The sequence below is a fragment of the Dermacentor andersoni genome, chromosome 2 (genome assembly GCF_023375885.2).
Source record: "Dermacentor andersoni chromosome 2, qqDerAnde1_hic_scaffold, whole genome shotgun sequence".
NCBI classification, from domain to species: domain Eukaryota; kingdom Metazoa; phylum Arthropoda; class Arachnida; order Ixodida; family Ixodidae; genus Dermacentor; species Dermacentor andersoni.
The window spans coordinates 252,846,052-252,869,101 of record NC_092815.1 but is presented as its reverse complement, the minus strand read 5'-3'; the positions used below and the strand labels follow the sequence as shown (position 1 = coordinate 252,869,101).

The following is a 23,050-nucleotide window of genomic DNA, read 5'->3' as shown; positions in this document are numbered from 1 at the left end:
ACAACCTTTTAGTGTTTGGTGTCCCGGAAAAGGCGAACGAAACAGAGTCAGGTCTCAGGGCAGCTGTTGCAGATAATATTTTTAAAAAAAAACTAGGTGTCCAAGTCACCACAATAGAAAGAATTCACCGTATTGGAAGGAAGAAGCCAGAAAAGCATAGACCTATCATAATGAAATTCTATGACAGCAGGGAAAAGGACAGCATTCTAAAGAATTGCAAGAAACTTAAGGGAAAATCTGTTCACGTCAGCAATGATTATGCAAAAGAAACTGCAGACGTTAGAAAGAAACTATGGGAATCTGCCATTTTAGAAAGGGACAATAAGCAAAAGGTGTCTCTGGTTCATGATAAGCTTAAGATTGATGACCGTCTATATGCCTGGGATCACAGTCGCAACGAGCGTATTCTTTGCCAAGAACGCCGTGATAAGGGCCGCCATAGCAATCGCAAAGTGTCGGGGGAAGCTTGCAATGACAAGGAGGGCATGCCTTCCTGCAGTTCAAATACAGCATAGCTCAGAATCGTTTCGTTCAATGCCCGCAGTATTCTTAACAAGGTTACTGAATTAGAATGTCTGTTGCTATCTGAGCGATCGCACGTCGTTTGCATTGCGGAAACGTGGCTCAACAGTGCTATTTCTTGCGACTGCATTATCCCGCCTGGCTACACAATGTTCAGGTGGGATCGGGACTCTCGTGGTGGTGGTGTGGCCATTATTGTTAAATCATCGCTGACAGCCTGTACGGTTATGTGTGACATGTCGGAATCGGTGTGGTTTAAAATCATGTTTTCTGGCATGTCGTACCTCATAGGAGTCGTTTATAGGCCGCCAACTACTTCACCTGATTTTCTAGATATGTTAAATACGTTTCTTTACTCACATGTACACAGGAACACCAGGCTAATAATGACTGGTGATTTTAACTTGTCACATATCGATTGGGAACTTATTTCGCCTGGAAATACAGAAATTTCTAGTACCGAAAAATTATTTGATATCACATTTTTTCATAACTTAAGGCAAATAGTGAAGGAAAACACACGTATAACGTCCCAATCGCAGTCATTGCTTGACTTGGTGTTCCTTTCCTATAAAGTAGGCGATTATGAAATGGCAGTCACCGATGGTATATCCCATCACAAAATCATTTTGCTGAATGTGCTTTCTTGTACACCACCACCTACAAAACCTACTGTGCGTGTTGAAATCAAAGACTATGCTAAGGCCGATGATACGTCTTTTCTAGATTATTTAGAAAAGTGTTTCAACGAATTTGAAAATGTCTCCGAGGTCGAAACAGTTGAAGATTTGTGGCAGCGCTTTCAGGCTATTATTAAAGTCTGCATAGATCAGTTTGTTCCGACCCGACTCAAGAAAACGAAGCGGAGTAACCCATGGATAACTAGGGATATTGTTCACGCGAAACGGAAATTAAAAAGGCTGCGCAAAGGAAAAGCAGATCCTAGGGAAATACACGCAGTACGTCAGAGAATAAAGACTTTGTTACTCAGTTCGAAGCAAACATTTTTTAATCGCAATCTAAGTGATTTTCTTAAGACTTCCCCAGAAAAATGTTGGCGTTATTTAGACCGCAGAAAGGAAGAAATAAAGCAAATGACGGTAGGAAATGTTCTAGTAGAAGAAAAAGGTGTTATCGCTGATGGATTAAATAAATATTTCCAATCAGTATTCACGCGCAGTGATCGACCATTTCCAGTAGATGATGGGGTATCTTTCAGCGAAAGTTCCATGGACGCTATCAACTTTACTCAGAGGGGCGTATATCATTTTATTTGGTAATTATTTTTCATAAATCACTAAGCACCCATTCCGTGCCACAGGACTGGTGTTGTGCTGTAGTTATCCCCATATTTAAAAGTGGCAATCGTACTCTAATGAATAACTACCGTCCTGTATCCCTTACGTCAGTTTGCTGCAAGGTTATGGAACACGTCATAGCAAAACATATAATTATCTTCCTAGAATCAAATGGCCTCCTTTGCGCATGCCAGCATGGGTTCCGACGGGGACTTTCCACAGTGACACAGCTCATTGAGACATTACACGATTTTTCCAAAGCTATGGACAACCGTGAACAAATGGATATTATATGCGTTGATTTTGCCAAAGCCTTTGATAAGGTTCCCCACCGTAAATTACTTTTTAAACTGTACAAAGCAGGTGTAAATGGCGACGTTCTAAAATGGATTGAAGATTATTTAACTAACCGCAAGCAGGCAGTTCGCGTTGATAGTTCCGAGTCTGGTTTTGTAGATGTATACTCGGGAGTACCACAGGGGTCCGTGTTAGGACCAACACTTTTTCTGCTTTACATCAATGACGTAGCAACCGCTTTAGATAGTTCTGCTAAGATAAAACTCTTTGCAGATGACTGCTTGATTTTTGCGCCGGTATCTTGTTTAGAGGATCAGATTAAGCTCAACCGAAACCTTCAGGCGTTTGGGAGTTGGTGTGACAAGAGGGAAATGCGAATTAATTTTGATAAGACCACATACACGCATATCGCTGCAAAAAAGAATATTGTTACTTTTCAGTATGATATTCAAGGCTACAATCTAGTTAATGTTCCTTGTTTCAAATATCTTGGTGTCTCTATTTCGCATGATTTAAAATGGCACAATCAAGTAGAAAGAGTGTGCTCTGCGGCACAGAAGAAATTGGGTTTTTTAAGAGCGAAACTGGGGAGGGCAACAAAAGATGTTAAACTGCTGGCTTACAAGTCGCTTATTCGACCATCCCTAGAATAGGCGTTAGTAGCATGGGCGCCCCATCAAAAGGTATTGTGGGCCAAAATAGAGAAGGTGCAACGCCGGCCGGCGCGCTTTATTTGTTCAAAATATAGAAGGACAGACTCAGTTGCGGCGATGTTAAAGTCTTGCGGTCTTGAATTATTGGAAGATAGGTGCAAGAAGCAGAGAGTAAAAACGTTATTTCAAATAATTCACGGCGAACTAAAAATTAATAAAGATTTGTATTTAAAACCTCCAGGCAGACTGAGCTCCCGCTTAAATCATAGTGAAGCTGTTCAACCGTACTTGTCCCGAACCAATGCCTTTCGTTGTTCGTTCTTCCCAGAGTCAATAGAGCTGTGGAACAAGCTGCCTGCAGAAATTGTTCGCAGTTCTGATACTGCATTATTTACAAATGCAATCAAGGTTCTTTACTAAAACTGTACCACGTGGATATTGTAAAGTGTTTTTCTTTCCTTTTTTCTCTTTTTCCTTTTTTTCTGTTTGTGTGCGTGCGGCAGCTGGTTGAACATTTGAATACATGTCTTATAGTCTGTATATTGTATCTTGTATTGTATCCGTAGGACACTGCAGTGCATGTGCATATTTCTTTTGTATCTGGCTGTCTTGTACGAACGTATATGTAACATCCCTCCCTGTTATGACCCTCAACTGAGGGTTGACAGTATTTCTAAATAAATAAATAATAAATAAATCAGGGTGCTAAAAATGTAGATATAAAAAATTTCAACGGACATAAAAAGCAAGAGAATACTTAAAAAGAAGCATTTATAAACAAATCAACTAAAGGCAACGGTAAGCACGTAAATAGCGAAACATACGTGGAACAGGGATAAGAATAAATTACTTAAACATTTGGAACCATAATTGCGTCAATGCCTCAAAAGTAAATTTTAAGGGATTTTTTGAAGGCATAGAATGAAGTTATTAATTTTATGTTTGATTGGAAACGATTCCATAAAGGTATGCCAGCAAAAATTATGTTAGTTAACCATAATTCGTATGTAGAAAATTTCTCTTAAAGGCAAACCTAGTTCTATTCTAGTTATGTAAATCATTGAAGTCAACAAATTCGTAAAGCTATTGGTTGTTAAGTGACTTGAAAAATCAGATTGTTAAATTATAATAAAACAAGTTCGCAGTCGTTAAAATGAGGTTTTGACGGAGCAACATGGATGCATTTAACTGGTGAGGACTGCTAGTAATGATGCGAATGGCTTGATTTTGTAAATGCTGAACTGATGACAAGTGACTATTTTACGTGTTACCCCAGGCAGCGATTCCATAGTTAATATGACCATGATTAAAAGCAAAGTGATAAAAGAGCGTTGCGTGAAAACAGGGCGAGTGCTTTTATTAGAGCGCGAACGCGAAATGCCGCTTTTTTCATAGTATTGTTAATGTGGGAGTCAAATTTGAGGTTAGCGTCTAGGAGAACACCGAGGAATAGAACAAAGTGACCGGCTGGAATTTGATGAGCACCAAGTGTTAACGCTAGTCGAGAAGTTAGGACCCTTTGACCACTATTGAATATTATATATTTAGTTTTCTTGGGATTAATAATTAGGTAATTACTGCGATACCATTCTATAATGTCAATTAGCGCAGCACTTAACTTTGATTTTAATGAGATTAACGACGTGTCTGATAATCATAAGGTGGTGTCATCGGCGTATAAAACGCAGTAAGATGAATTTAAAAGGTCGGGTTGGTCTTTAATGTAAATAATAAATAGCAATGGACCGAGAATAGACCCCTGGGGTACACCAAAGTTAGTTATTCTAGTTTGAGAAAGGGCACCAGCTAGAGAAACCAAGTACTGCCTGTCCAACAGAAAGCTTTTTAATAGAGTTAAGGCGGACCAGTAATACCGTATGCGTCAGATTTGGTGAATAAAATGCTGTGATTAATCGTGTCAGAAGCGTTGGTGAAATCTAAAAAGACAGAGCCAACAAATTTGCAGCGATTTATAGATTCCTAATAAAATCGGTTAAAGAGAGCAATGCTAAGCAAGTAGAACTTCCGGAACGGAAACCGAACTGACACGGATTAATTATATAAATTTTTTCAAGGTAGCTCTTTAAACGTTTAACTAATAAATGTTCAATAATTTTACTGAAAGAGGAAAGAATAGATATTGGTCTGCAGTTAGAAATTAGGTGTTGCCACCCTTCTTAAATACTGGAATAAGCTTAGCCTTCTTTAAAAATAGAGGAAAAGTGCCGGTTTCGAAATTGCGATTAGTTATGATACACATTGGTTCAGAAATAATATTAGCAACTAACTTTAAATGGTGTACGCAAATGTTATCTAAACCCGGGCTCGTGTTTTCCAGGCTACAGATTGTTAAATAGACTTCTCGAGCAGTAACAGGGGAAAGAAAGGAATTGTGAGGTGATCTATACAATGTTGGCTGAATGACTGTGTCGTTATTTATTTGTAACAGAGCAAAATAATCGCTAAAAACATTGGCAACATGGGCGGGCTCATGGTATGTAGTAACATTCAGGTTAATTTTAGAACATCGTTCAGGCGTAGAAAAAAAATTATATTATGGGGTTTTACGTGCCAAAACAACTTTCTGATTATGAGGCACGCCGTAGTGGAGGACTCCGGAAATTTTGACCACCTGAGGTTCTTTAACGTTCACCTAAATCTAAGTACACGGGTGTTTTCGCATTTCGCCCCCCCCCATCGAAATGCGGCTGCCGGGGCCGGAATTCGATCCCGCGACCTCGTGCTCAGCAGCCTAACACCATAGCCACTGAGCAACCATGGCGGGTTCAGGCGTAGAAGATTTATTCATGAATTCGTTCAGAAGCTTCGATTGCGCTTTTGTATTATTGCTATGTTTAATAAATACCTTATAATAATCGCGCCGTTTAGCCTGTTTAAGTAGCGTGTTAACAGTATAACAATTGCTTTATAACACCGGGCCAAATTAGAATTAAAAGGTTGCCGTTTAGTTTTTCTGTATAGGTGATCTCTTTTCCTCAAACTGGTCAGTAATGCAGACGTCATCCACGCGTTGCAAGCATACTGTAACGAAGAGAACGAACGTGCGCACAGAGTCAGCAGCACCGGCAGCATCAAGCGCGCAGCAGAGGCTCGAGCTCGGGAACTGCTCGGCGTATCCTAGAACCGGAGGTCGCAACGAACGCCAATAAATCTCCTTTATAAGTGGTGGAGGTGCGGGGTAAGGTTCCATTCTACCATCCTGGAACTCCGTTCTCGGACGCTACCCTCCGCCCTGCCAGGCGCAGACCAGCAGACTCTTCCATTCCCACCCGTCCCTTGCGCTGGCACCGTTCGCCAGCGAGAGCCTCCTATCTACAGCGGAACCGACGACAACGACGTTGAAGAGTGGCTGTCGTCCTACGAACGGGTGAGCGTTCACAACGAATGGAATGACTCGGACAAACTGGCTTACGTATCATTCTACCTCGCGGGCGTGGCCAGTCTCTGGCTCAGAAATCATGAGCGGGACATCTGAACGTGGTCGGCGTTCAAGGCGTCGATTACAGAAGTATTTGACCGATCCGCCGTCAGGAAACTCCCAGCCGAGCAGCGTTTGCGCACATGCGCACAGGACACGGGTGAGACATTCACCAGCTACATAGAAGACGTTCTAGATTTGTGCAGGCGCGTGAACGCTGCCATGACGGAAGCGGAAAAGATCAAGCATGTCATGAAGGGAATCGATGATGACGCGTTCCAGATGCTTCTGGCCAAGGACCCGCGCACTGTTGGCGACGTCATCAGCTTGTGCCAGAGCTATGATGAATTACGCAAGCACCGAGCACTGACAAGGCGACATCCCAACCAATATGCGGCGTCACTCTGCAGCCTGACCACCGGCCCAGAATAAGCCTCCCTGATAACCCAAATCAAGGATTTCGTGAGCGAAGAAGTCGCGCGACAGCTCTCTCTGGTGTCCATCACTCAGGAGTCTGCCAGCACTTTGCCGTCTCACCTCCGTAACGTGATCCATGAAGTGGTCGCGGAAGCGCTGCCGGCTGTTCACTAGCCGGATGTCGTGACTACACCAGTCAGTTATGCTACCCTAATAAATCTCCTTTATAATACTTATATTTATTCTTCCGCCTAACGTTCCTGTTGCTTATTGAAACGGCATGTAAAAACAACGTAGAGAATTCATCAACTGCTACTGCCGGGTCTTCCAACAGATTGACCGGCGTCCAAGTAGTATTGGTAATGATATGAATAAATGCCGCTTGGTTAAATCCTGATGTACTCAAAGAAATGTTGGTGATTGGCCGTAGACTGTTAAATTTAACGAAAATGGGAAAATGATTGGTTATATCAGTAGGCAGTACCCTCGACACAGGGGACGGTGTTATTTATTTATTGATACTGTTATGTTACCTAACGCATGATCAAGAAGTGTTTGTGTTCCGTTATGGCAACATCTGGTATGGCAGGTAATAAGCGGCTCGTGGCCATATCCGAAAAAGCATTTTGAATAGGCTGTATATCCACTGGTATTTGTATCGAGTAAGGTAATGTTAATGTCGCCAATGATTAAAACGTTCTAGTTTTCGACGATAATTTGTGAAATATGACGTCAAGAGCAAGTAGGAAATCGATGACAGAAGATGGTGGGGAACAATAGATGGAACCAAGAATAAGATTTTTAGGATTATGTGCAAAGAAAGGTTGTTCAGCCTCGATCCGAATCGCAGCACCTCCATGACTATCAGACGAACGATGACAGTATTCAGAATAGTATTATGCAAAACTGTATAAATTAATATCCCTGTCAGAAAGCCAGGTCTCAGAAATACAAATAAACGTGAAAGAGGGATCAAGATTGGTGATAAAGTTGCTAATGTTATCATGATTCCTCTCAAGGGTTCCATCGTTAAAATGGATCAATGAACCATTATTACTCGAAAGTTGATACTTAAATCATTCCGCGGACATCAAAGACATGACAGATTAAGGAGCGCAGGCGCGCGGGAAAGATGAATGAAAGACGGTTAGGTGACGATGCGCAGGTCAGCCTCAGATGAAATGCGCACTACTTTGCTGTCACTGCTCTTATGAGCTTTAATGAGGCAATTATCTGTCCTCAGGAACTGCCAGTTGTTTCTCTTTAGGGCGAGTGCCTTCGCGAAGAGCCTCTTGTCGTCGCGAGTTGAACGGTCTTTTACAAAGACTGGAGCTGGGGGTGGAGCCTGAGAAACCAATTTGGTTTGTAGGCGGGCCTTTCGCACTTTGCGCCTGAATTCGTTTTCCTTGTCACGGCAGCAGAAGCGGGCAATTCTGTTTATTTTTTCGCCAGATTACATAGGCACGCAAGCTACAGTGTCTAGGTCAGAGGGCGAAACAGGACATTGAATCACGTCACCCATTAACTTGAAAACTGCGACACAGTCCTCCCCATCGGTGGACAGGAAACCCTTAGTCTCGACAGTATTCGTTCGAGAATACTATTCCAGATGCGCGACTTTCTTTTTAAGCTCATTATTGCGTGCTATCAGGGCTTTGTTCGTTGCAAGCAGATCGCCCTGTCTCGTGATAAGTTCATCGAAGATGCCGCTGAGGTGCTTGATACTCGCATTGAGGGTAATACGCGGGTTCAAGCTCTCGCCTGACAGTCCATCCTTGATTTTCGACGTAGGTCACTTACCAAGGTCTCCATCTTCGCATTGAACAATGATTCAAGCATATCAATTTTCCGCGTTTGACGACATCTTTCAGCACAAGACAATAGAGTTGGGCAACAAGAAAGTATAACTTGGCAGCAGTTGTAGCAAAAACAAAAAATTGGAGGACGCTTATGCTTCGCCTTCAAGAGTGGAACGCGGTAGCGTTATCGCACCCCGTTCGCACCACCCTCTCATTAGCTCGGCATGCTCTTTGGTCACACAAAGACGAAACGTGCGCCTGAGCAAGCGGAACAAACCAATGAACTCGGTGTCTCAGGGAAGAAACAATCTACGCGAGCCTAACGTCGTTAGGCTCGCGTAGGAGGAGACCACGCCGACGCAGCAGGTCGTGAAGAGCCCCACGCTAGGTGGCGCTGCGCAGTTGATATGGCCGCACGTGAAGATAGCCACGGAAGCCCTAAAAAATCAGCCTGCGAACAAATTGCAGGAGAATTAGACGCTGTTCAGACCGCCGCAACTGCCACTGCCAAAAATGTGAGCATTAGTTTCAGTATGCTGATTAAACGGTTCTCGGAAGCGCATTTTCCTCGTCCTGTGTTATCTTAGCCACTGTTTCGAAAAGCGTGAAATGTACCTCCTCACAAACAGCCTGCAAATCGTTTGCTAGTTCAGCAAAAGTCCGCATGCTCAACTTTGGCAATGGAAAAAGCAAGCACAAAGTACAGGAAGCAGTTGAAGCTGGCGAAAACGCAATATAGAATCGAGTGCACAAAGAAGCAACGAACCTGGACGGAGCAACACAAGCATCACTACTTGCACACAGCCGCAACCACTGCTGCCTAAATGACGAGCAACGGGAAGCATTGGCATTTTTGCACGGCTTCTTGTCCGGTGACCGGCGAACGCAGTAGCTGAAGTTCACCGACGTAGTTGCAAGATGGGCACGTGCCGTGGATACAGCAGCAGCCGAAGAGTGCAGCCCAGTGGACCGTGCAGATTAGATTCGCCATTCGGACTGCTGCCCAAATGATAATCGCATTAATTGTCAAGGATCATTATTATCTCGAAAGTGGTGCTAGATTTATTGTTTCCGCTAAAGAAACATCACTTCACTAATCGGTTTCTATGCTGCGATTTGTGCATGTGACCGGAAAGGAATAGTAAGGTAGTTAAATGAATAGTAAATTCGGGGGGCCATCTGGCAGAACACTGTAAACGCCACAATTGCCGTCCGTATATTCGTGATACCAGATTTCTTGGATGGTCTAGAGATGGACTAGAACGGGAGATATTAGAAGCTTTCTACATAGCAAATGCCGGCGGCACGTGCATTAGCTGCCCTTGAGTAACGCTTACCAAAAAACAGATAGCTCTTCTAATGAGATAGGGATGTCGTGAGGTCACGATGGGCCATTCTAGGTTGTATCTATTAAAAATCCTGTTTCTTCAGAAAAACATTTAGTTGGAAGTAGCGCCTTATCCGTCGTACATGTTCCTCTTTTAGTCCGCGTCTTCGTAGCGCTCTTTTCTTCAAGTATGCGAAACCAACTCGCCCACATCAAGCTTTTGCTGCTAAGGTAGTTTAGAACAGCTATAGGAACATAAGTGATGAGAGAATGGGGATATTCAGCCTTAATATTCAATTATAATGGGCTGCATGGTTTAGAAAATGTTTTGCCCACAGTTGCACACACGGCTTATTAATCTTGTCATGAATAGGTCACATGCATAAAAACCGAAGCAAGAAAAAAAAACGACAGTGGGACGGTGGTAGTTGTAGTGCCGAAGCTTAATGGGTGGAGCGCCGAAGAAGATATTTTGCTTTCTTTGGGTTCATTTACTGTTGCCTTCTTTAATATGAAGCAAGGGTCATACTGAATGTGTTTTTGTATGCTTAGGAGTACTTAAAAGAGAAATTCATAGACGTCTTAATTAACCTGAGATTCACACGTCATCTAGCTTAGTGCATACCGAAACAATAAAATGGAGCTTTTTACTGCGATCTTCTGCCTTTCTACATATTTTAAACAAACAGGGACACCACACGGAGTCTATGCTACATACATGTGTGTGTGTATTTGTTGTGTGCATGGCTCCGTGCGAATTTTGTGCCACGGCAAGCGCTGTTCGTTTCAAAATGTGTACAGTGCGCTGGTTAGCAACGTTAGCACCCTGCAGGTAACTCAAGATAGTCGTCTGGCTGGTATAATAAGATTATATGCATTTGCCCACACATGGTTATCAGATGCGTACACACTGCATGGCTTTGTCAACTACATGAAACAAAAAATATTGTGCTAGACTGCCTTACTGAGCTCTATACTTCATGGTGCTGCGATATCTATAATAAAGCTCAACTTTTGTTTTTCAGATCAGTGGCAGCATGACACCATGAGACAAGAACCAAGATCCACCGCTCAAGCAAGCAGCACGGCCCTGCACCAACAGTTCTCTCCATCATCAGGTGTCTCAAGACTGAGCATTAAAGCAAATGTTTTCAACAACGTAATGCCGAGGCCACTTTCAGTACTCTTTCAACACCATTATGGTTTAATATTTAAGCTGGTTGTCTTATACAGAAGAAGTTTCTGTTTGTGGTTTGTTTTCATGTCGCTTACTTATTCGTCAGTTTTTCTTGCTCTAAAATAAAGCACTTTTCTATTCTCGTACGAAGCCAACTGCAACCTGACTCTTCTTTGTTGAACCATTTACCAGTGTTATAATTCCCACCTATTCTTGGTCACGGGGTGTCCATGAAACATCTGGTTGCTTGGTTTACAGAAAAAAAGCGGTAAATAGAATTATAATAAATAATTTTCAAAGCAGAATAGTTTTGCTATTTTGCAAGCCAGTGACGATGCACTTACCAACATTTCACCCCCCCCCCCCCCATTTCACAACAGATTCCTTTTACATAAAAAAATTGTGCGATTGTATTTGCATTTTGAAAATATGCACATCTAAATGTGCACTTCACAATATCTGGATAATGTGGCATAACACATAGTGCACACCTAGAATTAAGCCTAATGCCTAAGCCAGCTTGATGCTATTGTGTGTCGCAAAATTTTCCTGAGTGCAAGCAGTCACTAAGTCAAAACATTTTAGAGGAAGGGTCGGGAGAGTTCAGTAAATTGCCTATGATTGACTATTCAACACAAAGATGTGCGCCTTAATTTACTTCACTTAGCTAGCTTTGAAAGAGCATGTACATTTTTCAGTTCTTCCTTTCATACGAACACCGAGCGGCAAAATATTACGTGCTCACGAAATCTGAGAAATAGCTGAATACTTCCGCAACGTCACATCGCAGCCTGGTATTTGCATTTGGGGCCTCCACTACAATATGCTAACAACATTGTCGTGTACAGTTTTACTGGCTACTGCTTAAGGCTGCAGAGGAGAACGTTGTCTGAGATCCCAGGCCCGTGAACTTTTGTGGCCGAGTGTACACGTGCAATCCATGGCAAGCGGAAGCTTATTTATAGCCTTGTGAATCAATGTTTAAGTTGTAATAACAACTGAAGGAAAACTGATGCTTGTTTTCTCAGCCTAGTGTGTATAAGCAGTTCTATTAGCATTCTTGGTTTCATATTTAGCTGTCAAAAAATTTTTTCATGTAATATGAAATAAATATTTGTTTTCCTCTGCAGTGACCTAAATTAGAAATTGTTTCTTACAACTGCTAAGAGAAAATCGATGACCAAGATTACCACCAAGGTACAAAGCACTAAGCCTCAAGAACCGAGACACGCGCGAGCGTTCCATCTTCCTTAGTTCTTTGTTTTTCAGTCCAGCTATGAAAAAGTAGTATTGACGAAGGCAACTTTGCCTTTTATGCTACAGTTAGATATTTACATCTTTGAGCACAAAGCCCAATTTTCGTTTCAGACAACGTGCATACTCACATGATATTTCTGTTCCTGCAATCTTTCTGTGAAGCACGATAGAAAATTTAAACAGCGCAGAAGTTGACAGAAGGATGCAAGCTGGAAGTAATAAACAGTGGTCTAACAAGCAATGTCAGCTGCTGCCAGTATTTTGACAAAGCAAGTTGAGACTAATTACACAAAGCGCGGTAAAAATGATCATTCGACAGATTGGATACAATCATAGGCGAAAGATCATTCCACTCTCTTATACATCTAAGAAAAAAGTGAATAGCGCAAGACGTCACCTTTAAAGAAAAAGTTTACTTTGAGACTGTGGTTTCTTATTTGGGATATATTGGACGGCTCTTGAATGTACTTCTCCTTATCGATTCCTGTTTTAGAATGGTAGATATTATGAAAAAATTTGAACCTGAAGTTTCGTCTGCGATCTTTCAAGTCTCCCCATTTAGGTTTACATTTGCTTTCTCTCATGCTAAGTTGACGATCCCATTCACCTAACACGAATCGCACTGCCCTATTCTGTATTTTTCAAGCGTATCGGCCAGCTCTTTGGTATACGGATCCCAGCAAACGCATGCGTACTCCAACAATGAGCGCACATGAGTGAAATGCAATTGTTTTTTTAAGTTAAATGGAAGTTCGCTGAAATTTCGTCTTAAAAACCCAGAACACGTGCAGCCTTTACTTTGATGTGGTGAACGTGCTTAGTCCCACCTCAAATCACTCGTTAAATAAACTCCTAGATATTTATATTCCCTGGCCGCACTTAAAGTAGCGCTATTTATGGTACACGTATTCAACTGGTATGAACGTTTCCTTGTAAAGGTGACGTGAACACGCTTTTTAACATTCAACGACATTTCTGAATGGGCACGCGAGGATGATATCACATTCAAATCATGCTGCAGGTATTCTGAATCACGTTCATTCTCTATAGTCCTGTAAACTACACAGTCATCCGCGAACATTCTGAACGAAATTTGAGGCCAATAGTAATATCATTTATAGACAACCGAAACAAAAGAGGGCCCAGAACTGAGCGCTGGGGAACTTCTGAGGTCACGGGAACGAACAACCATTGAGAACTACCGACTGCTGTCTTAGAGACAGATACTCGGCTATCCATGCAATAACAAATTCGTTCAGTTTATGGCCCGTAATTTACTAATAAAAAGGTCATGATGAACAACATCGAATGCTTTATTGAAGTCCAAGAAAATACAGTCAACTACTTTACGCGTATCTATTGCTAGAGCCAAATCATGCGTGAACTCAACAAGCTGCGTTGAGCAAGAAAAACCTTGGCGAATTCAGTGTTGACTAGGATGCGGAAGATTATGTTTAACCAAATGTGTCATTATACAACTATAAAGGACATGTTCAAATATTTTACATGTTATACTAGATAACGACACCGGCCTGTAGTTCTCAACGTCAGTTCTTGGCCCAGTCTTATTAACAGGTGTAACACGTGCTAACTTCCAATCACAAGGTAGTGCTTTCTCAACTAAGCACTTCTGAAATAGACGGTGAAAGTACAACGATAACGTTGTTGAACAGTTCCTTATTATCGCTGCTGGTATATCATCTGGGCCACACGCTTTAGCTGGTTTGACATTTTCTAGCAATTTTCGAATACCAGGCACACTCAAGTGACCTCAAGCATCAGTTCTGCCTCAGTTCAAGAAACCATTTTAACAACGCGTTAAATACTTGGACTAAACACGGACGAAAAATAATTGCTATAGATGGCTGCCTTAGACGCATCATCTTCAACGATTGTGTGAGAATATTTTAGAGGAGGAATAGATGCATTTTCTTTACCATTGAGACGAACGTGTTTCCAAAAATGTTTCTAGTCCTCCACGAGCTTCATACCAAGACTCGAGAAGAAAGAATTCTTAGCTACTTTAGTTAGACTTTTAAAATTAAGGTTTTTTCTTTTCAGCTGTCACTTGTATTTTGAAGAATTACTTTTTTACATTTACTGTACATTCTCCTGATACGTCGCAGTAGAGTACGCAGCCGAGTGTTAAACCATGGTTTATCTCTAGTGCGTTTAGTTGACAAGACTGGAATGGAAACGGAAGTTTCAGGCAGATCGAATAGTTTTTCTTTAAACACGTTCCATAACTGTTCAGTATTCAGTTCCGCTGTTAGTATCAAAAGTGGGAAAATAGGTTTCAAATGCCGAATTATTTGCGTCATAATTTGCTTTAGTATACGCGTACACCTTTCTGGCAGCTTTTTTGGGAACAGATATAGTCTTAACATTTACATCAGCCACATCTGTATTGTGTTTCGCTAGAATAGCAGCTTGGGCTTGTTGGTTTTCCATCCTGCTAGTAACAGCGCAAAATGTAGACAAGAGACGAGACAAGAAGACGCCAGAGCGCTTGTGGTGTCTTGTCTCGTCTCTTGTCTACATTTTGCGCTGTTACTAGCAGGATGGAAAACCAACAAGCCCAAGCTGCTATTCTAGCGAAATACATTTCTAGTATCTCGGGCCCTTTTCACAGCGCTTGTGGCGTCTTCTTGTCTAGTCTCTTGTCTACATTTTGCGCTGTTACTAGGAGAACTGTATTGTGGTCGCTAACACCGGGTAAACTATGGACATTCGATACAATATTAGGTCCATTTCGAGGTGCTTCAAGGACGTACTGTTTAAATGTGTACTCGTCCAGAATATAAAAAAAGGCGCATATAGTCGGCCTCCGGCAGTATATCTTGGTTCATTGCTTGACCAATTAATATCTGGAAGGTTAAAGTCACCCCATATCAAAATATGATCCGCTTTAGTCGTCTCAACACACTCAGACAATTTGAATAACTGTTCGAACGTTGTGCTAGGCGGCCTATGTTATGAACCAACTACAACACCTTTCCCGTTCTGCAGCCGAATTCTACAAAAAACACATTCAATATCAGTAACAGAACAATCCAACAATATACTAGGTATATCCGAACTTACAAGTATAAACACCCCTCCTCCTCTTGCACTTCGGTCGCAACGAAAGCAGTGATATCTAGGGGGAAAAACTTCAGAATCCGCAATTGCAAAATCAAGCCACGACTCTGTGCCCAAAATGATTGAGGGTCGTATCGATCGAACCACCATAAAAAAATTGTCGATTTTGTTCTTTATGCTCTGACAGTTGATAACCATAACGGTAAGCGGCTGCGCAACTCTAGGCGTACCAGGTGGTCATTGTTGGACCACGCACCCTGTGGCGCTATCTACTTGATATCGTTTGTCGTCTAAGTGCAGGGTATCGAACTTCAATATAGCCTTCTTTCCTCGCTGCTTATCCTCCCTTGCAAACTTCCACAATTTCTTTCTCTTGTCCCGAAGAAAACGCGAAAAATCTGCCGATATGCTATAATCTGTTCCGTTTAACCTACGTGATCTTGACAGCACAGATTGACGAGCCTTAAAGAAGAAAATCTAACAATTATTGGACGTGGTATGCCTTCACGATACGGCCCTAGAGTGTCGTAGCTAGGTCGTCTGGCACCCGGGGCCCATAGGTCTTCTGTCACCCCCCCCCCCCCCCCCCCGGATGTAGTCGAGGAAGGCGAGGATATCGACAATTTCCGGGTTTCAGCACCACTACAGCCACCTTGGACACCGCGCACGTCCCCCGGGTCCCCCTCTCCTTCGCTTTCTTTCCCAGAGGTCGCGAATGCTGCAGGTATTGGCGGCGAGGAGTTACGGAGTCGCCATCTGTCGGGAACGCCTCGCTGGCGTAGTATGAGGGATCACGCGATGTGCTCCTCATAGGTTCTGCTGTCAGCGCTCACTGAAAACACCACGTGGGAGCTCTCCCGGAAATTTCTGTAAGTATTTTCGAAACGAGAGTTTTTTACTGTCTAAATAATAATCTTGGGCAAACTGAAAGCACAGAATCGTTTACAGACGCTATATCTTTACCGAATACGTACAGTGAACGCCACTGTGCGCGGTCGCCGCGATTTAGTCTCCCGAACCGGCTTCTTGCGTGAAAGGTAGGCAAACGCTGAGACCAAACTATATGAAATATGTACTTATAGTGTTTGTATATCTAAATGGAGCGTAATAGAATCAAGCCTCAATGCAGCGATCGCACAGCTTCGCAGCGACCGATTGTGCGTCGGCATGCTTGTCCGCGCACTGTTTCGCTTTCGCCGTGTGCGCGTTTTCGCACCGTGCCATGAGCTTTAGGCGACAGAATATGAGCATTGGACACTATACAAGCAACAAATATTGCGTGGGCGCTATCAGAGCTGTTCAAAAATAATTTCATTGCAGAGACTTCGACGCCTACGGGGACTGATGTGCCGGATGTCGCGACGATTCAATCTTCTTTTCTTTTTCTAATTTCTTGGACGTTTCAATATTATTTTTCGAGTTGCGTCACACTATATGTTTATCGGTGTTCTCAGCGTGCGATTTCCCGCTGCTTCTTTGTTTGTAATCCAGTGCGTTAATTCATAACACAAACATGACCATATATGCCATGCTTTTTTTTTATGTGCTTCTTACCGCTCCCTGTCCACTCCAGGGAAGTTGCCAGTATCTATAGCATCGACAAGTTTATAGACCGAACCGTCATGACATTAGTCGGGCAGCGGACTCGGGCGAGCGTCTCAGTGCGCGTTTTTCGAACATTGCAGACCCGGCGCCGAAGCAGAAAGCTTCCTCGCGTCTGTGCTTGCTGCATACTCGAGTTGTGCCCGATGACTGTTTGTCGGTTTTATGTTTCGCGAGCCAAGCTTCACGGAGCTTCTTGTCCAGCCACTACGTATGAATAAGGCTGACACCGGGCTCCGTTGCGTACGTCCGGCACTGCGGCACCGAGCAGTAGCCTACCGCGTTGCGCACCTTCAAAGGCAGCCACTACCTATTCAAGTGCTTTCAATCGTTGTAAAGGAGGCACTCGAAGCGGGAGAATCTCGCCATTAAATGAGGGCCGCAGCGCACGAGGGATCTTAAACTCTCCTTTTCAGCTCGCTTCGGGACTCCCGAAGCAGCCGACGCGGCCTCTATGTCCACGTGATCCCTAATAGCACGTCACGCCGACGGTGGCGCCAGCTTTCCAGTGGTGGAGCTCGAGGCCAATACACGCTGTTTTTTCTGCGCCAAATAACACAGTGTGCTGCACTGATAACTTGTGATAAGCGCATGTGCGCATCTTCTGTCAGGCTGTAAGGCTTGGCAACCAATGCAAATGCGGCTTCGTGGCAAATACGGCTTACGTCACAAGTAAAAAAAAAATATTATAAAGTTTTAATTACCAATTTTAGCGGCAACATTGCAGTTGCAAAATTGAAGGCCGACATTCATATCTTGCGCAACAAGAAGTTCACAAAAATTGTCGTAGGTACTATGGCCCGCAGTATTTTGGCTGTGGGCAGCCCTGAACGAAAACGAAAATTAAATTCTGTCTCAGTCACGCTGATCTCCCCACCATATTAGAAAACCGGAAAACGCCACCTACGTCCCTGCTGCGCTGGCGCCAATGTTATGACAATTACGACTTCTCTTCATTGTGATCAATAAACCTTGTTTTTATTTGCTGCTATACGGACAAACGTGATTATCCTAGCTTCGGCACCACCAAAAGATTGGGAACAGAATAGAGCACGCTTCGCGTCGATTCTTGGCGTCACCATAAAAAAAAGGGACCTCGATGAAGCCCGTGCCAGCGAAACCTGTTGGAGTGCACTCGCAATGGAGAGGGTTGAGGGATCAACCTCACTGGTCCACTACTTCATATTTCTTTCGCTACTGGCGTACTGGGTGCCGCCCGCTGTGCCAAAGTACTGTAGGTTGTTTATTTTTATTTATTTATGAATACTGTAAGTCTTCTGCAGACCCATACAGGGAGCGCGTTTACATCATCATAGGCATGTAATAAGATACAAGTTCCCAAAAAAGACAACAGGAAAACATGAGGTAGATCAGAACACTTTTCAACCACAAATGTATCAATATTATATTACCTACATGGTTACGCTTCGCGTACACGAGAACAGAAAATCTAGCATTATATATCGTATGCTATACATCAGAAAAATGTACATACGAAAACAATACAGCACTACAAGTTACTTTCTGCCGTTTTACAACAGGAAAAGTAGTTCTACAGGGTCCACTAGCTTCGTTGCAGTTTTTAGACCATAAGCTAACACTTAAGAGTGATCACGTTTGCTGTGCGTACCTCCCTCGAGGTAAAAAAGAATTGCTACAATATGACCCAGCGCACTCTAAAACTGTGAAGCGTGGAATCGCCTTACTTTGCCTGGAATCGGCTCTGCGCAAGTCATGTGTGCATGTAATGCAGGCGAGTTTTTTTCATCAACTTGAGAGACTTCAAAAAGCAGGCTACCCACAGTCTGTCTTAAATGCCGTGGTCGAGTCCCTCCTACAGAGGCTGAAAACTACTGCTGCGAGTGGGAAAACGCACTCGAAGGAAAGGGAGCGAGTAAAGCCAGAAGTAGTACCTTATGTGCACCGTGTGAGCCATAACCTCACGAAGGTTGCTACCAGATATGGCATTCCGGTTGTCTTTTCGGCTCCCAACATGTTAGCTCAATTGTGCCCCCGGATCACACGCGAGGTGCCGCGGGGCTGCCAGAAGCAGCACGCCAAACATCTCGGGGACTGCGTCGAAGGAGTGGTCTACGAAATACCCCTAGATTGCGGCAAGTCATACGTCGGACAAACGGGACGTTGCATTAATGACAGACTGAGGGAGCACGCTAATAGCATCGGCAAGAGTGAGAACGCGCATCTTCCTGCGCACTGAAAAGCCTGTCGTTGTAGACCATGCTTTGAACGAGTATTGATTCTTGGCAGAAGTAGGCACCAAACTGCAAGGGCGTTGTCGGAAGCGTTTTATATTAAAAATAAAGGGTCTGATTGTGTCAGCGATACATCTATCGTATTATATTCCGCAGAAATGTGCTTCATGCAAAGTATGTTATCATGACCACGTTGTTCTGTCACACCTTGGCTCCCTGCGCATGAGCGGAAGTTGTATTTTCTCTATGCGTTTGTTCAGGCTGTCATTAAACAGTTGGTAGTTTGGCGCTTCACTGTCTCCCTTTCTTCTGTCCCTTTTCCAGAAATGTATTTTGCGCCACAAAGTATACCTAGGAAATCTAAGCACCAACTTGCCCAAGAAGAGGTCCTTTTGGTCCACTAGCTGCTCCACTAGAGAACAAGATTGATTTAAATTTGGAACATTTATAGCTTCGCTTGGTAGCGCATTCCAAGCGTTCACAGCGCGAGGGATGTAGGAAAACTTAAACGTATTGCAATGCGTATTAAATGCCGGATGCACTTATCGTGGTTTGTCCTACTAGATCGACGGCCAGGCAGATGAATATAGTCGTCTTTTCTGAGTTTGATGTGTTCGTTAAAGAGGAGATAAAAAACTTCATAGATGCAACATGACGCCGGCAGGAAAGAGTTGCCAAATGCGCTTGATTACGCATGTCCGTTACACTGTCGTGCCAAGAATACTTTGAACAGATAAACCTAAGAGCCCTATTCTGTAATCTTTCAAGTTTATCGCGAAGGTACTTCTGATGAGGGTCACGCACTATGCTTCCGTATTCTAAAATAGGTCGAACCAGAGTTTTATAGGCAGTTTTTTACGGCCTGAGGTACTTTACTCAGTCTTTTGCGTAGAAACCCTAATTGCTTGAATTACATGGCGCATGTATCGGGGATGTGGTTATGCCATTTTAAGTCTTGTGAGAATGTGACACCCAAGTATTTTACTTTGTCGACTTGTGTAATATTGTTACGTGTAGAAAGACACAGACAAAAGAGGCTATTTACAGATAATTTACACTAGAATGGAGCCAGAGCGCCAGGCCGACATTCACTCGCGCCAAGGGCACAGACCCACTTCGTCGTCGTTCTCACGGCGGCTCGTCTCTCGGGTATTTACCGATCATATCGTAATACTACCCCCCGGCGGCAAAAGCGCCGTCACGGTGCAGTTAAATATCCAAGGCACGTGGAGAGTTGTAGGGCTTGAATCGGGCGACGTGGACAATGTCACTGGTTGTCACAGCAGAGGACGTAGTGGGCGTGGCGAGAACGATTTCGTAGGTGACATCTGTCACTTGGCGAAGCACGCGATATGGGCCCGTGTAGCAGCAAAGCAGTTTTTCACAAAGGCCAACTTTACGCGATGGTGACCAAAGCAACACGAGGGTGCCGGGGACAAAAGTGACATCACGGTGACGGAGGTCGTAGCGCTGCTTTTGTTTGTCTTGAGAGACTTATAGACGAGCGCGCGCAAGTTGGCGAGCATGGTAAGCATGGGCGATGGCATCACGGGCATAAGCGCTAGTTGATGCTGTGGTGGACGGAAGCACAGTGTCCAGTGGTAGCGTCGGTTCACGGCCATACAATAGGTAAAAAGGAGAAAAGCCAGCAGTGTCGAGACGGGAAGAGTTATACGCAAAGGTGATGTAAGGTAGAGCGTGGTCCCAGTCACGGTGGTCGTCTGAAACGTATTTGGATAGCATGTCTGTAAGGGTGCGGTTCAAACGCTCAGTGAGGCCGTTCGTTTGAGGGTGGTAGGAGGTGGTAAACTTATGCTGCATTGCGCAGGCACGCATGATGTCGTCAATGACTTTGGCTAAGAACGTACGGCCACGGTCTGTTAGCAATTGACGCGGAGCACCATGAATCAAAAGGATATCATGCAGGAGGAAGTCCGCAACATCAGTCGCGCAACTGGTCGGAAGAGCGCGGGTTACGGCATAGCGGGTCGCGTAGTCCGCCGCGACTGCAACCCACTTGTTTCCTGATGTAGATTCCGGAAATGGGCCGAGAAGGTCTAAGCCGACACGATGGAAGGGCTCGGCAGCGATGTCGAGCGGCTGCAGGTAACCAGCGGGGAGCTGGGAAGGCTTCTTGCGTCGTTGGCAAAGTTCACAGGCGGCGACGTAACGTCGCACGGAACGGGCAAGGCCCGGCCAGAAAAAACGGCGACGTACACGGTCATAGGTTCGAGATACGCCGAGGGGTCCTGCCGTTGATGCGTCGTGAAGCTCTTCTAGAACGGTTGAGCGGAGGTGTTTAGGCACGACAAGGAGGAACTCAGAGCCGTCCGGATGAACGTTACGACGGTACAGATTACCATCGCGGAGGACGAAGAGGCGTAGTGTGGCGTCGGCCGGAGTGTGTTCAAAACGGTCGATGAGTGCTCTGATGTAGGCGTCACGACGTTGCTCGTCGGCGAAATGAAGCAGCTGCGACACAGAGAATATGCAAGCAGCACTGGTAATATTGGAGGAGTCAGGGTCGTCAACAGGGTAACGCGACAAGCTGTCAGCGTCTTGGTGCAGGCGGCCAGACTTGTACACCACGGAATATGAAAATTCTTGTAGCCTCAAAGCCCATCGACCAAGCCGGCCTGTAGGATCTCTTAGCGATGAGAGCCAGCAGAGAGCATGATGGTCAGTGACTACGAAAAAAGGGCGACCGTAAAGGTAAGGACGGAACTTCGCTACCGCCCAGACTACAGCAAGGCATTCTCGTTCCGTAATGGAATAGTTGCGCTCCGGTGGTGTGAGGAGGCGGCTCGCATAAGCAATAACGCGATCCTGGCCACGCTGACGCTGGGCTAAGACGGCACGTACGCCATGACCGCTGGCATCTGTACGCAATTCTGTAGGGGCATCAGGGTCGAAGTGGGCGAGGATGGGTGGTGAGGAGAGAAGAGTAACGAGACGAGAGAAGGCGGCGGCTTCTGCAGTACCCCACGAGAACTGTACGCCTTTCTTCAAAAGATTAGTGAGGGGTCTAGCAATTGCCGCAAAATCTTGAATAAAACGACGAAAGTACGAGCATAGCCCTACAAAACTTTGAACGTCGGCGGCTGTCTTCGGAACCGGATAGTCTCGAACAGCGCGAGTTTTGTCAGGATCAGGCTGTACTCCGGAAGCGTCAACGAGGTGGCCCAGAACAGTAATTTGGCGGCGGCCGAAACGACATTTGGACGAGTTAAGTTGCAGCTTCGCCTTTCGAAATACATCAAATATAGCTGTGAGACGCTCAAGGTGAGTGTTGAACGTGGTTGAGAAGACGATGACGTCGTCGAGGTAGCAGAGACATGTGGACCATTTGAAACCTCGGAGCAAGGAGTCCATCATACGCTCAAAGGTGGCAGGGGCGTTGCATAATCCAAACGGCATTACTTTAAATTGGTATAGGCTATCAAGTGTGATGAACGCGGTTTTTTCTCTGTCCATATCGTCAACAGCAATCTGCCAGAATCCAGAACGAAGATCAATAGAAGAGAAATAGCTGAAACTGTGGAGGCAGTCAAGGGCGTCGTCTATACGTGGGAGCGGGTAGACGTCTTTCTTAGTAATGTTGTTCAGATGACGGTAGTCTACACAGAAGCGCCACGTGCCATCCTTCTTAACCAACACTACAGGTGACGCCCAGGGACTCGAAGAAGGTTCAATGATGTTTTTGTCTAGCATTTTGTTCACTTCGCTTTGAATAACTTGGCGTTCCGACGCAGAAACTCGGTACGGTCGTCGGTGAATAGGAGTAGCATCGCCAGTAAGAATGCGATGCTTGACCGCGAGCGTCTGGCCTAAAGGGCGATCGTCGAAGTCGAAAATATCTCTGTAGGCCGATAATACTCGATAAAGGTCTTCAGCCTGCGCAGAAGACAACCATTTTCGCAACCATTTTCTGTATCTTGGGATCGGCGGCCGAGGCTGGCACGAGAGGC

At 44.4% G+C, this 23,050-nt stretch overlaps 1 protein-coding gene across 2 annotated transcripts in view; it reads left to right on the top strand.

Annotated features, from left to right (window-relative positions):
- Positions 1-11,075, top strand: part of LOC129387016 (uncharacterized) — a 403,253-nt gene extending 392,178 nt beyond the window's left edge. For both annotated transcript variants that reach the window (XM_055075645.2, XM_055075644.2), the window contains one exon: positions 10,778-11,075. In XM_055075645.2, the coding sequence (XP_054931620.2) occupies positions 10,778-10,793 (16 nt within the window). In that variant the 3' untranslated portion in view covers positions 10,794-11,075. The remainder of the gene's footprint in view (positions 1-10,777) is intronic.
- The last annotated feature ends 11,975 nt before the right edge of the window (positions 11,076-23,050 follow it).